At 36.6% G+C, this 13737-nt stretch overlaps 1 protein-coding gene across 3 annotated transcripts; it reads right to left on the minus strand.

Annotated features, from left to right (window-relative positions):
- Positions 1-1073: 1073 nt before the first annotated feature.
- plaat1l (phospholipase A and acyltransferase 1-like) lies at positions 1074-11178 on the minus strand. Of its 3 annotated transcripts, none has more exons than XM_047157747.2 (5): positions 11076-11178; positions 7870-7950; positions 6597-6726; positions 6260-6513; positions 1074-5393 (listed from the first exon to the last, which is right to left on the minus strand). In XM_047157747.2, exons 2-5 carry the CDS (start codon positions 7876-7878, stop codon positions 5328-5330), a joined length of 459 nt encoding a protein of 152 aa, XP_047013703.1. In that variant the 5' UTR covers positions 7879-7950; positions 11076-11178; the 3' UTR covers positions 1074-5327. The 3 variants fall into 3 exon arrangements, with proteins under 3 accessions (XP_047013703.1, XP_017332706.1, XP_017332705.1); XM_017477217.3 differs by lacking the exon at positions 11076-11178 and adding an exon at positions 8308-8457; XM_017477216.3 differs by lacking the exon at positions 11076-11178 and having other exon boundaries at positions 7870-8037.
- Positions 11179-13737: the final 2559 nt, after the last annotated feature.

Consider the following 13737-nt stretch of genomic DNA (forward strand, 5'->3'; position numbering starts at 1 on the left):
AGTGTCAGGGAAAAAACACTTTATTATTTAAACATGAAGAAGCATAGAAGCACAAGTGCATATCTAGAATGGTTTACTATTTGAATTTCATTTTCACACGTCTTTCAATTGGTGTTTATGAAATAAAAAAAAAATTTCTGTTAGAAAATTCTCAAACAAGTCTCAATGTATGAACTTATTATCATGATTCCATAAATATATATAAACAAACAAACAAATAAATTGACCCACTGAATTACATACAGAATTTAAAGCATCATCTGGTGAAATTCTTCTTCTACTGTTGCGATTTTTCCCTCTCTCTTTATTGGAAATAATCTCTTATGTATGTTAAATAAGATTTACTTTCAAAAAGGTATGCAAATCTACAATTTAGGCCTAGCTTTTACACAAACAAGGTAGATGAGCTAGAAAAACCAGGCTGATAACTTGGTTTGTGTCTTTGATTGACTGAGGGTTTTACTGTTTCCTCTGATGCCATCAGTGGTGATCAGGTCAGGGCATAAAAATATAAAGCGCGTTGATGAGAAGACTTGTTTTTGTATAGGTCTAAAATTACTGCTTTGTGAAGTGTCACACTTAATACAGTAGGACAGCTGCATTACTGAAGACTCATTAGAGAGGATGGCTTATAAATATACTGGCACAGTGACTGTGTCTAAACCAATTAACTTTCCTAAATTGCAACATGGCAATGAGATTTAGCATAGTTAAGCAAATTATGCAAATTATGATAAAGTGCCTATTTAGTTGGAGCAACTTTTGAAATGGAATAAGCTCCTGAACCATCTCAAGCCAGAAACATCAGTAAAACAGGGCACTGTTAGGGAATTTTATGCTAATATTTTGTTATTGCTAACAAATTCAGATTAAGTAGCATGTCAAAGTTTTGTGGTTTTCTTATGAGTTATGTTTGTTTTTAACGCATGTTTCTATACTGCACATGTTAGCATATGTAACCGGCAATCACAATTCAGTAAGTAATTCAACTGTAGTTTTTATTTCTAAAATGTTGCTATTTATTGTGTGTGTATCCACTTCTTCAAAAAACTGCAAGCAATGGGAGCCAGAAGTAGTATGTATGTGTGTATTCTTTTATTAGGGGACTTTCCAAAAATCACTATTAATATCCACTGAAGGGTTCAATGCACAGAGACAGGGTCAGATTGGGCAAATCCATATTGAAGGTCAGAGGTCAAAACGAGTAACAAAACAACAAGAATAATAAGGAACAGGGAATCAGAAAAAGACGCTTTAAGAAACTTAGCACAAGCAACATGCAATAATGCATTTGAAACAAAGGGACATATGTATATAGACAAACGAGACCCGGCAAGACTAATGACAGATTCAGTTACATTTCTGGCATAAGGAGGAAGCTTCAAGAGACGCCAGACTCAGAATCCTTACCATATAAAAAGATTTTTGCTATTGAGCTTATTTAACAGTACTTGGGTCATACAGAGGAATAGTGAACATTAAGTTCACCTTCTAACTTCTAAAAGTACTTTAAAATATATATACGTAGAATGGCTGATCTAGGAATCTGTGACGGTCAAGGTGTAGTCCATAGTCTCATGGCCAGTGTTGCTGGGATAGGCTCTGGATCAACAATGGCCCTGATAAGGATAAAGCTGTTACTGAAGATGAATGAATTAATAAAATATATGATCTGGGAATATTGTGAGAAAGATTGTTAACATGACCATAGCATTAAACAGGTTCAGGTCACACACAACACCTTATAATTATGATAGCAGCCATGGGAAGTACAGGTCTCTGGAGCATCCAGGTGAGAATTAATTGCAGCAGGAATTTGAACTGTATGTGCAAAGAACTGCATTCAAAGAAACAGGAGCAGTCACAACAGAGGGAGTGTATCAGTATCCTGCAGCAGTATTACACTCAAAAGACAGGTTTAACAGATTGTTACGTATGACGGAAGCATGCACAACATGGTGTATGATAATCACAGAACAAGTAGGGCCTCCAACAGGTCTAGTTATGACAGCATAACTAAAAAAAACAACCTGGAGGTAGTACAGGCATGAGGACACCTTGAGATGTCAGCAACCATTCTCACCAATGCTATCCATACTGAATATGTATGAGTGCCAGGGTTAGCATTAACAGCCCTAATTTGCACCTTTATTTGGGTAAAAACGGTTAACAAAATGCCAGATTAAACAAGCTGGTTTTCAGCATAGACTTCTCAGAGACAGACAGGATAGTTCAAAGCTGGGGGGCTTTTTGTATGGGAAAAAAAGCTGTCCTCTGCTGTAATTTTCATTATTGTACCCACTGATAAAAACATTTTGTTCTTGAAACAGATATGGCAGATCATAATAGACTGAGTTTACTCAGGTATTATATAGTACGATCATGCAGAGCTTTGTAAACTCAGACACCTGATTTTGCTCTTGTAGTCACCATATTTGGGACCAAAATTGAATGATGGTTAAAATCACTCCCCTTACTTTAAAGGAGAATAAACAGCATATCAACAAAGTCAATAAAAGGCTGTGATGTGTGGCAGAAAACTTAGCAAATTTGTGTTTTCCTGGTGTATATGTTTACCTCATACACAACCCTGCTCCATATTCTGCAGAATGCCTCAAAGCATTTAAATGCACAGGAGCCTATGGGCACTTCACATCCATGTAAGGACCCTAGGTCAGCGCTCTGCTCAGCAACAGCTGTGTCTCAATTCGCCTACTTATACTTGTACTAAAAAGTACAGTATGTACTCTTTTTGTGAAGAAAGAGTACACACTTTTTGGAGCAAAAGAGTATGCAAGTGCTGGGACATATACTAAAACGTCATGTAACAGAAGGTTGTTACCTAGTTACGCACACTTTCACCGTAAACACACTCCTTGTTGCAGCTTTTCTTAATTCATTGTTCCTTATATAATTTATACTATATAATTAAATTCACCATTCCCTTGATTTATTTCTCCACGTTTCATGTACACCTCTCTAATGTGCATCCTTGAATTCGGTGAAGCACTCCATTACAAAATTCCTCCTCCCTCGCACAAGGAGTTGTGGGCAATATTAGATTAAAAAGTGTCCATGGATCAACACTTTGAAAATCTACCAGAAATTGTAGACAATCTGGGTACCTTAGGAATACTCATTTCAATATACAATGATTTGGGACACACTAATTCTAATCTCAGATACTGTTTAGGATAGCTAGAACGTGAATTGGGATGCAGCATTTGTCTTTATAGGGTGCGTATGTCTTGCTTAACACTTGTAAATACTTGCTGCTGAGAAAATCTGGCCTAGACACTGTGACTAAGACAAGGGATGGAAGAGAGGCTGAGATGAGGTACCAGGAATGGAACAGGCCCCGTGATTGAGCTTAAACACACCACACCATAGGATAATTTGGGAAGACCAGGTGCTGAGGCAGGGAAAGGTAGCACCAGGAGTTAGAGTAGGAATTGTGAGATTATTGATCGTTCTGGTTTGTGGTGTCAGGCAGAGACAGCTACAAAGAAAAACTCTCAACATAAACCATTAATAAGGCATCAAAGGCGGCCATGACGGCGGCCAGGAGTTGGTCAGAGGCTGAAAAAAGTGAAAAACTTCACAAAACAAACAAAATAAAGAATTGGGATGAAATTTAGAGTCAACAAGCTGCAGCAAGACAATGTAGAATGTATAAATAAAGAAAAGGTATTAACAAATCAGACACAGATGCAAACAACAGTCAGTGGATGTGGAGAAGATCCAAGATGGAGCTCAGGGTGGAACTGGAGAAACCAGGAAGTAGAATGAAAGCAATACAAAGGCAAACATGAAATGTTAATGTTACAAAATAATCAGGCCATACATCACCTTTAAACCTCCTGTGACTTATGCAGCTCTAAGCGAGACCACATCACAAACCAGAGAGATCAATAATCACTCAGTGTCTGAATGTCACTGCTTTAAATCTATTGCCTGTTTCCTGCTGTTTGGAATCCATGGTCTAAATTACACAGCTCTTGATTCCAACCTCCTCTAGAAGTCCTTTACCTGGTTAAAATGAGGGGCATAGTAATCAATATTTTGATAACAGCAATAAGGTGTTGGGCTAGCTTTTTCTTCAGAACACCTTGGTCATCTTGAAAATACTAGTGAAATATTATAGTATTGTAGAATGAGTCACATGCTGACAGATTAACTGCACATTTATTAGTTGTGGACAATTTTCTATATATTTTGAATAATGCTTAGACATTAGCTATTATTTTTGTCTGGATGCTATTAGACTTCTTTAACAGTTTCTTAATTGGCTTGCATCACTTTGGATGAATTTTAAATGAATAAAGTGTAAGAACTTAATGTGTGAACTTTAATGGTAATGTTGAAATCAGAACCACAGAACAGTTATTCAGTTAAGTGTCAGAAAGTTTTACACTTGAGTGTTGGTGATGAACAACAGTTTAATCAGGACTAATACATTTAGCCAATCTCTCTTGTTGCCTATTTGCTTACTCTTACTGCACATCTCTCTTACTGCTGATAATGCAAACACTGCAGTTCCAACTTTTGCTCATATTAAAATATTTACCAAGTCTGCCCAGTATAAATTGCCGAAAAACAAAGCAAAAACTTTAGAAAAATTACATTCCAAAAGAATATTATGCTGGCATTGTGGAGTACAAACTATATTCTAATATACATGTAGCTTATGAATATAATTCCGTAAAGAACATTATGTAAAGACATAAAGACATTTAAAGACATAAAAAGAAAATAGGGCTCCTCAGATTATGGAAAGAGTAGAGGTTTCCCCGTACTAAGGGTACAAATTACATAAAGTCTGATATAACTCACATGTCAAAAGAGAAGGACTGGAAATAATTCTGTCTGGTTATTGATGAAATATATCTGAAATATTTCTTTAAAAGGGTTTTCCATGTCAGACCAATAACTCAGTGTATGATAGCTTACTGTGATGAGAGTTTGGAGCAAGGGAAATGTTTCACTTCAGCATTGAGTGGAAAGGTGGAAAAACAATATAGTGAAATAGTAGTTCTGTAAACTGGTGGCTTAGGACAGAAATATTATTCCAACTAAAAACAGAATATGAAAACTGAAGTACTGTTATTCGTATTACCAATTTTCCTTTTCAGGCATTTTATGAAAGCTGCTATTCCTTGTCCTAATGGCAAATTCTCCTCTCTTCGCCAGTACCACAGCATGGACGATTTCTCCAAACACACAATACAGAATGAATCACATGTTAACTTTGATTTTATGCCATGCTTCTGTTGTACAATTTTGACTGTCTCTTTTCTGCCCTCAAGTGGAGATTTGGAGATCTTGAATCAAAATTTCTTCTTCACAAATGGTTCACGCCAGGTTTGAGCTATCTTTGCGTAGACTTTGTCAATCTGAAAACCACATGACACCACAATTAAACAAGAAAGGCCTCCTTTATTCCTAATTATAGTCTAGCAGTATGTCCTGATATAAATCTGTAGATTTACTGTAAGACATCTGACCATATAAACTGTAATTGGTACAGATTTGGGAAACCCTATGGAGCAATACTGTTCAATAACGCATTAATACCGGGTAATTACTCACTAAGTAATAATAAAATAATGGTTTGGTAGTTAATTATGAACTAAGCAATAATTATCAAGTCTTATATAGGTCCTGGAGAACTCATCTGGGTAATATTTGAAAAAGATATCTCAGTAACTATGTCAGTAAGGCACGTATGATATACAGTGATGTATTTATGTGAGCCATGTCTTTGTGGTTGGTGATTATTGAGAAGGAACACAGACACTTGTGCACATACTCACGCAGAACAGAATGATCTATTTTACAAGACACTAGTGTTATAGCAAGAGTCTCATTTCTAGGCCAAAGTAGGTAAGACTGATGTGATTCGTAATTAATCATTTTTCCAGGACATATATAAGACTTGGTCATTATAGCTTAGTTCATAATAAACTGCCAAAGCATTACATTATTATCACTTAACTAGTAATTTCCCAACATTATTTCACAGTTATTAGTAGTTATTTGGGTGTTAATATATTGCTACTCATTAGTATTATTGTCCCTGCATAGTACTGTAACTATGATTTGTTTAACAGTATAGTTTTACATCTAGAATACAAAATCTGAAAACTTAATGCTTGTTGGGATTTTTTTAACATAGACACAAACATGTCAAAATTGTAACAGTGCAAAACAATGAGTCTGATTAATTCGTTGTATGATTAGTGAAAAATTGATTTCTCACTTGCTCTGACTTTTTGACTCCATAGCGTAAGAGTGTTGCCTGATGTTCACTGTTGTGGAACAGGATATCATAGGTGACGGGCTTAGTCATGGCTTCTTCAATCTCTGCCTTGATGTGGGAGTAGAAGTCTCGAGGTGGGTGCTTCTCATCCAGGTAATTATTCACTTTGTATTTTTTCCCAACTACGTCAACTGGGTCCAGCTTTATAGCGGCGTTCAAAGCCCGACCAAAGAGGACAAACTTTGTCTCCGAGTCTAAAATGGAAAGGTTCTTTTTAAGAATGCTGTATAAACCAATTATCAACATACAGTATGTATAAATAATATCCACAACATACCCCTGCATGTTAAATGTGCCACATAGGGAACACCATCTCTTTCTCCATAGTAAACTCCAAACTGGGAGAAGTACTTGTTTCGAGGAAATTCAAGAATATCTCCAGGGTAGAGCTTTGGGTGTGAATTATGCTGAAAACCAGTGAACTGATCAATTTCACACAGAAATTATACCTATTCTGCAGAAAACCTTTTACATCCTACTGTGTATATGGTGCGTGTCTTTAACATTTTCCTCAGAATTAGTTAAACTGGCTTACTGGATTGAATTAATTATTATATAATTGTCAGTTAAGTAATCTAATAGCAATATTATATGTGAAAGGTATTAGGATAAATAAGAAGTACATTTTCTCGTATAAATATATATATATATATATAAATATCCAGAGTTTATATGACATTGTGTACATATACCTTTTATAAATATGTTACACACACACTCACACACACACACACACACACACACACACACACACATATATATATGTGTGTGTTTGTGTGTGTATACACATTTATATGCTTACATTTATATGCATACATATAAACATATGTATATACATAAAAGGTAAAGGTATATGTACATAAAGTCATAAAAACTCTGGATTAAAATAATTTAGTATTTTAGCATCTTCAAAGTAGACACACTTTTTGCCTAGAATTTCCAAGAATGTATTATTGGCATTTTCTCAACCAGTTTCTTGAGGAATCTCTCTGTGATGGTTTTTAAACCATATTAAAGCAGTTCCCACGAATGCTGGACATTTATTGGCTGCTTTTCAGAATATTTTGCTCCAAGTCATCCATTAAAAAAAAATATAGTTTTTTGTATATAAAATGTTAGTTTTCTAATGAAAGAAATTAATATTAGATTTTGTCTATACACCTTCACATCAAAAGGTTTTAAAGATCATGAGAAACATTTCAGTCAAGTGTCTTCAAACTTTTAACCGGTAGTGTGTGTGTGTGTGTGTGTGTGTGTGTGTATGTATATATATATATATATATATATATATATATATATATATATATATATATATATATATATATATATATAGATAGATAGATAGATAGATAGATATAGATATATATACACACACATACACACACAAACTTTTGCAAACAAAACCTTATATACCTTTACAAATCAAACTTACATTATCAATCATTATATTCTTTTTAATTGAAACATATACACATCTCATCATGCATATTTAGAGACGCTTTCCAGGAAATGTGAGCCACAGTTACATTAATATTGAAAATGTAGCTTACCAGACCCATTGAAGAGGTTGATTTCTTTACAGAGGCAAATGCTACTGATGAAGAGAAGCACTTTCCTGGTGCACTTAGGTACTGAAGCATAGAAAACAGCTCTTATTAGTCAAAAGGGTGTTTCCCCACCACCCACTGTCAAATACTGAACATCACTGATCGTTCATGTGAATCCTAGACATAATAAATTTTTAAAGCATACACCGAATAATACTATATAGTTTCTTAAGAGGGACACTCAGGAACTACGGCTTAATGGCCTTAATCTGTTGTTTCGTGAATGCATCACTGAGTACGTTTTGCCTTAACTTAGATGTTTATGGTAAGCTGCTGAAATTAAGAAAGTCTGAAATATTGGTGGTATATATTCATTTACAATAGTTTAACAAGGTGATTAATGCAGAAAATTAAGAAAACATAGATCGTATAGATATTTACCTGACAAAGGTTATGAGAATAGCAGCTATACCAGAGCACATGAAACTAGTGACCCTAGATATGTATCGCTTTCTCTTCTTGTCTTCTTAAACTTCTCATTTCATCAGGAAACATCTGCTTGTTGAATTCATGTGGGTAAAAACCTCTATGCAAATCATCCACAAGGCTTCTTGAAGATAAGATTAAATGAAACACTGGCCAAAGTTCTCTCTGAATAGTAAGAGCTAAAATTTGTGACTCATGTGCCATAAAATTGAACAGACAATATCAAAACACAGCAATCACTTCAGAAAGATTATTGTGTATTGGGTATTGTAACAAGCATTAGTGTTTTGGAGTCAGTAGGAATATTCTGTAGGCCTCCCACTGCTTAGAACAGCCTACAAACCAAGGGTGGGTAAACAGGGTAAGATGAAGGAGACAGAGCATGTGTAGAGCACAGTGGAACAATATGCAGTTTGTTGCCTAACGTCCTGAAGATGTTACAAAAATACATGGGCTTCCTTAGCAGTATCAGCTGTTAACAGTATATCTGTGAGAATGTCTGCTCAAAGAAAGTGTGTTGTCTCAATCACTGAACGGTTGATAACTTCAGTTTGATACAAGAAACTTAAAACTCTAATGATGCTTATACTCAGGTTCCTTTGAACACACTTAGCACTGCTTGACTTTATAGTATACAGTTACAAAAGTGAAATGATTTATAATCACACTATCCAGTGTCACACAGATGAGGATGGATTCCCTTTCGAGTCTGGTTCCTCTCAAGGTTTCTTCCTCTGGTTGCCTTGGGGAGATTTTCCTTGCCGTGGTTGCCTCTGGCTTACTCATTAGGGATACAATTTAAATAAAAAAATTATATCCAGATTTCTGTACAGCTGCTTTGCGACAGTGTCCACTGTTAAAAGTGCTATTCAACTATAGTTGAATTGAATTGATCTCTCAAAGTCATCAACATTTTCAGTGACAGGATTACTTCACTTGTTCTCAGATGGAGAACACTTTTGGACAATTTCTACTATTTTGATTTATATTAGTCTGCTTTAGGGTTTCAGATTGATTAGGTGAAATATTCCTGGAGGCTCCAATGACTGACCTTATGTTAGCTATTTGTATGCTTTATATACTTATATAAAATATGTATAAAATATCTAATATTTCACGAATTTTCTCATCTCTCAACAGACACACAAAGCATGATGTATGTGAGTTTTAAAACAAATGCCTTCACAACTGTCATGAAACATTCAGGGAAGACCACAGTAGGCCTTGAATGGCATGCCAGAGATTTAGATAATGTGCTAAATGTGCATAGCTGCTTCCTTGCCCTGCCAAGCTCGCAGGAACTTAAACGATGGGGCACATGAGACATGGGCAGTATCCCAGCTGAAAAGCCTGGCCTTGAAGAGAGGTGACATTGCTGGAGGAGGCAAGTTCTCAGGTCGTACTCCACCTGCTGTGTGGACCATGTGTAGGCCCTCGGTTCGTGTGTGAATGTGTGTATGAGCGCGCGTGTGTGTGTATGTGCGAAGCAGACCACCAGCTGCCTTTTCAACTGTGGTAAGGGAAGAGGGAGCAAGCAACGGTGTCAATTTAAAAATGGGGTTTTGTTATGCCCTGTCAACTGTTAATCAATAACTTCAAAAAACTAGTGTCTCCAAACACTATGTTCTAAGCTGATTCCCTGTGGTAGATACATGACAGTCTGTGAAAAGTTGGATCTGTCTATTGTTCATGTCTCCAGAGAGAACTGTCAGCTGTCGATTCCCTTTTGACTCGAAATACCTTTAGCATTTTGCTAGTCCCCAAGGCACTGTGGCATGTTACTGTATAAACTTATTTGTTGAAATTCAACTTTAATCACCCATGACCTACCTTGGAGCACAGTGGCCAGAATAAGTTTCTGATTTTCTGTGCATATTCAGTACACTGTATGTTGCCTCATTTTGCTGAACCCTGTGAAGCCCTCTATTTATTTAGTTATTGGACTGAAAGTGGGCACACATTTATGGGTCCAACTTATTAAAGATAATTCAGGAGCATGAATGGCTGATGAAAATGGATTAGCAGGGCTAAGCTATCCTTCTCTTTGAAGAAAAAAATACGTTAAAATAATGCTAACTTTCTGAGATCTACATCGTCTGATTTGCTGTTGATGGCTTAAAGTGCATTACTTTTGACTTTTTTCTGCAACCAAAAACAACAGCACCACCAATGGTCGTAAGTGAAAAAACAATCAATATAAATCAATTTTAAAAAACAAAAAAACAAAAATAATCACAGAATGTTATGAAGTAGACACTGGGGCAAAAATATTTCTAGTCCAGACTGCAGATTCACACAACAAATATTGTCCAATCAAAGTACAAATTACACAAAGTGATGACAGAACTCAGCATGATTACTGAATTGAGACACTTGATTGAAAAATATAACAATAATGAATGGTGTGCCCATCTGTCCTTTAATGAGAGTGTTCCAATGTGTGTGCATAATAGGTTTATTCCTATGATGAGATTCTGTGCTATAAGGCTCAACACTAATGGTTTCACAATAATAACACAGGCAGGTAGGAGAATTTCTTAAGTACTCCCATTCAGCATTGTCCCTGTGAAGGAATATTGATTATACTCTTCATCAGCTATAAAGCCAAGCCACACATGGCGATGAGTACATCCCATATAGTTTGTAAATTGCTGTAGAAATACAGCACATGCTACATTCAGTCAGAATCACCACCTGTTTTTTTTAGCTGTTGATTACAGTACCTTTGACCTCTGGGATAGGAAGATACACAATGGCAGGCCTTTAAGAGACTGGTCGTGTGGCCCTTAGTGAACAGCTGTATCCACCTCAAGCTTGGCAACTGGCAAGCACACACTAGGACTTCACCTCTTTTAATGCTGAGGACTTTATGAGTCAGCAGGGGTTTGTGAATCAGTCTTTTCTGTGCCAAAGCCGTGATGTAGTACCGAGTCACACAGTGGGCATAAATGTACAATTAAGCAATTAAGTAGTCATTGTTTGCATAAGCCATTATTTCATACAAACTGATTCTTTAACTGAACTCAAGTGAACATTGATTTTATGGAATAACACTAAGTATTGTTGTTTATGCTTAGATATTTCATTATGTAATTTTGTAAAAATGAAAGAAATGATCTGAAACAAAGACATTGTCAAGAATTCGTTTGTGATTTTACAAAACATATGCACACCATTAGAGGCTAAACTGAATAACTGAATGGACAGGAATATATTGTAAGCTGTAGTTGTAATGACAAGGAGATAAAGGAGTTCTTGAATGGAGGACAAAGTTATTACACCACCAGAAGTGTGTTTAGCAATCTAAAAATAAGCTGGTAGACCCCATTATGAGTTACATTCTGTAGCATGCCATTTAAACACTCATCAGGTTGAGCAGGTTATATTGTGATTGAAAATCCCTTAGTATATTGTCCATAGTCAAATTTAAGTCGTGTTTTAAAGTGTGTCCTTTACAAAGTTGTGAATTGATGACAGTTTTGAAGCATATATATACATTATATATATATATATATATATATATATATATATATATATATATATATATATATATATATAATGCATTTATTGACTAAGGAAGATGAATATTGTTAAGGAAAAATACTTTAGTGAGGGATGTATCCCAGAGTCAGTGCCATAATCAGATCTTCATCAGTTATTTCTAGACCATGTGTCTGGCACTCTGCCAAAATAAAGCACACACAGAATAAAGCAGGCAGATTGTCATACCCCATGTAGAACTGACATAGTGTCAATCGTTGTCCTTCACTATCAGTGTTTATATGTATGAGCTTGTCTCATAACTACCCTGCCTCTCTGGTTGAGTTGAGAACACAGGTGTTGACCTTAGTGGCCATGAAGTGTTTGCTTCCCTGTTCACATTTCCCTGTGCTGTCCTGTTTCCAGCTTCAGCCATGGAAGGGATCCCTATTTGTGATCCCGCAGCCACTGAAATGGAAAAAGGGAAATGTATATGAGCTCATCAGGGGCATTCTGTTTTCATGCTCACATGCAGTTGATCAGTCAAACAAGAACTTAATCCAATCCATGGACCAAATGCTGTTATGTTAACCATGACAGCTTTTGCCTCACTGGTGAATACTAATCATGCTTTGCTTACTATGTTTCCATACTCTATTTTCTACCCCACTGTATATTGTTCAAAACCTTGACTGCTGCTGATCTCAAAAATCAAAAGCCATTACAACAAAAGTGATTAATTCACTGCAGGCTCTTTATGCCTGAGATGCAGTTGTGATCAAATGTGATTAAGGCTTAGTGATCATTTTTGGTCAGAGAAGACAAGGTACATTTGGACTATGTGTCCCTGTATATGACATACCTAAAATTACAAACTCCACAGTCAGCTGTGCTGCTGGAACCTTTTTTCTGCTCTACTGTCCCAATAAAAAAAGTCCTTGCAGTTGTCTCGCAGTCATCCCTGCCCCCAAAAGTACTCCCTTTTTAAGGAGCCATTGACATTCAGTGGAAGAATGAGCAGTGGGTATAGGGTGTCTCGAGTGTAGTGTGAACAGCTGAGAGGTGTGATTTCACAGGCTGCCTGGCCCTGTCAGAGTGCTGAGGCCTGGGAACAGGAGGTGCAGGAGAGCCCCAGGCCTCTAAAGGACACTGACAGGTGGAAGGCCAACAGCAAGGGGGAGGGCGGCTCATAGAAAAGGCTGAGAAGCCAAGCCTGGCCTGGATACAGTCCAGCGTACGACTGCAGAGGAGGAGGATATGGACGGGAGAGCAGCACAGGGGACAGAGGGACAGGCCAAGGTGGACAAACTCCACTACGAGTGAGGGACCAGCTTTCAAGGGTTGGGCAAGTAATGTGCAGAGGCTTATGCTTGTCTTAACGTGTTTCCAGGGAACCATGAAGTTGGATTCATAACTGCTGCATAAGAGTGGCAATTTCAGCTCATTAAGGGTTTCTAGGAAATAATCAATTGATTTCTTTTGGTGGTGAGAATGGGAAGGAGAGACCAATTGCTTCACAATGTGTTTATATTCTGGTGTGCATGAAAATGAACAGAACTATTTCTACCAGGTCAGTTAATGTTAACTTGCTAGGCGATAAAGTGTCCAATTCTCCTTAAATGTCAAACTTGTTTATAATATCATAAATATTCTTAAATTATGAAAGCAAATACTTTTTTTTGTCTTAGTAGATATCTGTATGCTATATTTTACACCATAAATTGGAGGCAATGTGGCAGATAAAGGAATTCATATTTACTCTCTGAGATAACATACTTCCTTATATCCCCATATACTGCATTCAGCTATGGAATGTAAGGAAGTGTGTGGTTTCAGGGGGACTGTCATCATCATCATATACATCCTTACAAAACAAGGTACCAAGAATGCAAAATAAAAAAAGCC

The sequence above is a fragment of the Ictalurus punctatus genome, chromosome 9, assembly GCF_001660625.3.
Source record: "Ictalurus punctatus breed USDA103 chromosome 9, Coco_2.0, whole genome shotgun sequence".
Lineage (NCBI taxonomy): Eukaryota > Metazoa > Chordata > Actinopteri > Siluriformes > Ictaluridae > Ictalurus > Ictalurus punctatus.

Bases quoted from the DNA above. Each gene is read 5' to 3' on its own strand.
- plaat1l (XM_017477216.3), bottom strand. From the start codon at position 7,959: ATGCTTCAGTACCTAAGTGCACCAGGAAAGTGCTTCTCTTCATCAGTA. The intron at 6,727-7,869 runs GTAAGCTACATT...ACTGGTTTTCAG, and splicing joins CAACCTCTTCAATGGGTCTG to CATAATTCACACCCAAAGCT. The intron at 6,514-6,596 runs GTATGTTGTGGA...TTTCCATTTTAG, and splicing joins GGCACATTTAACATGCAGGG to ACTCGGAGACAAAGTTTGTC.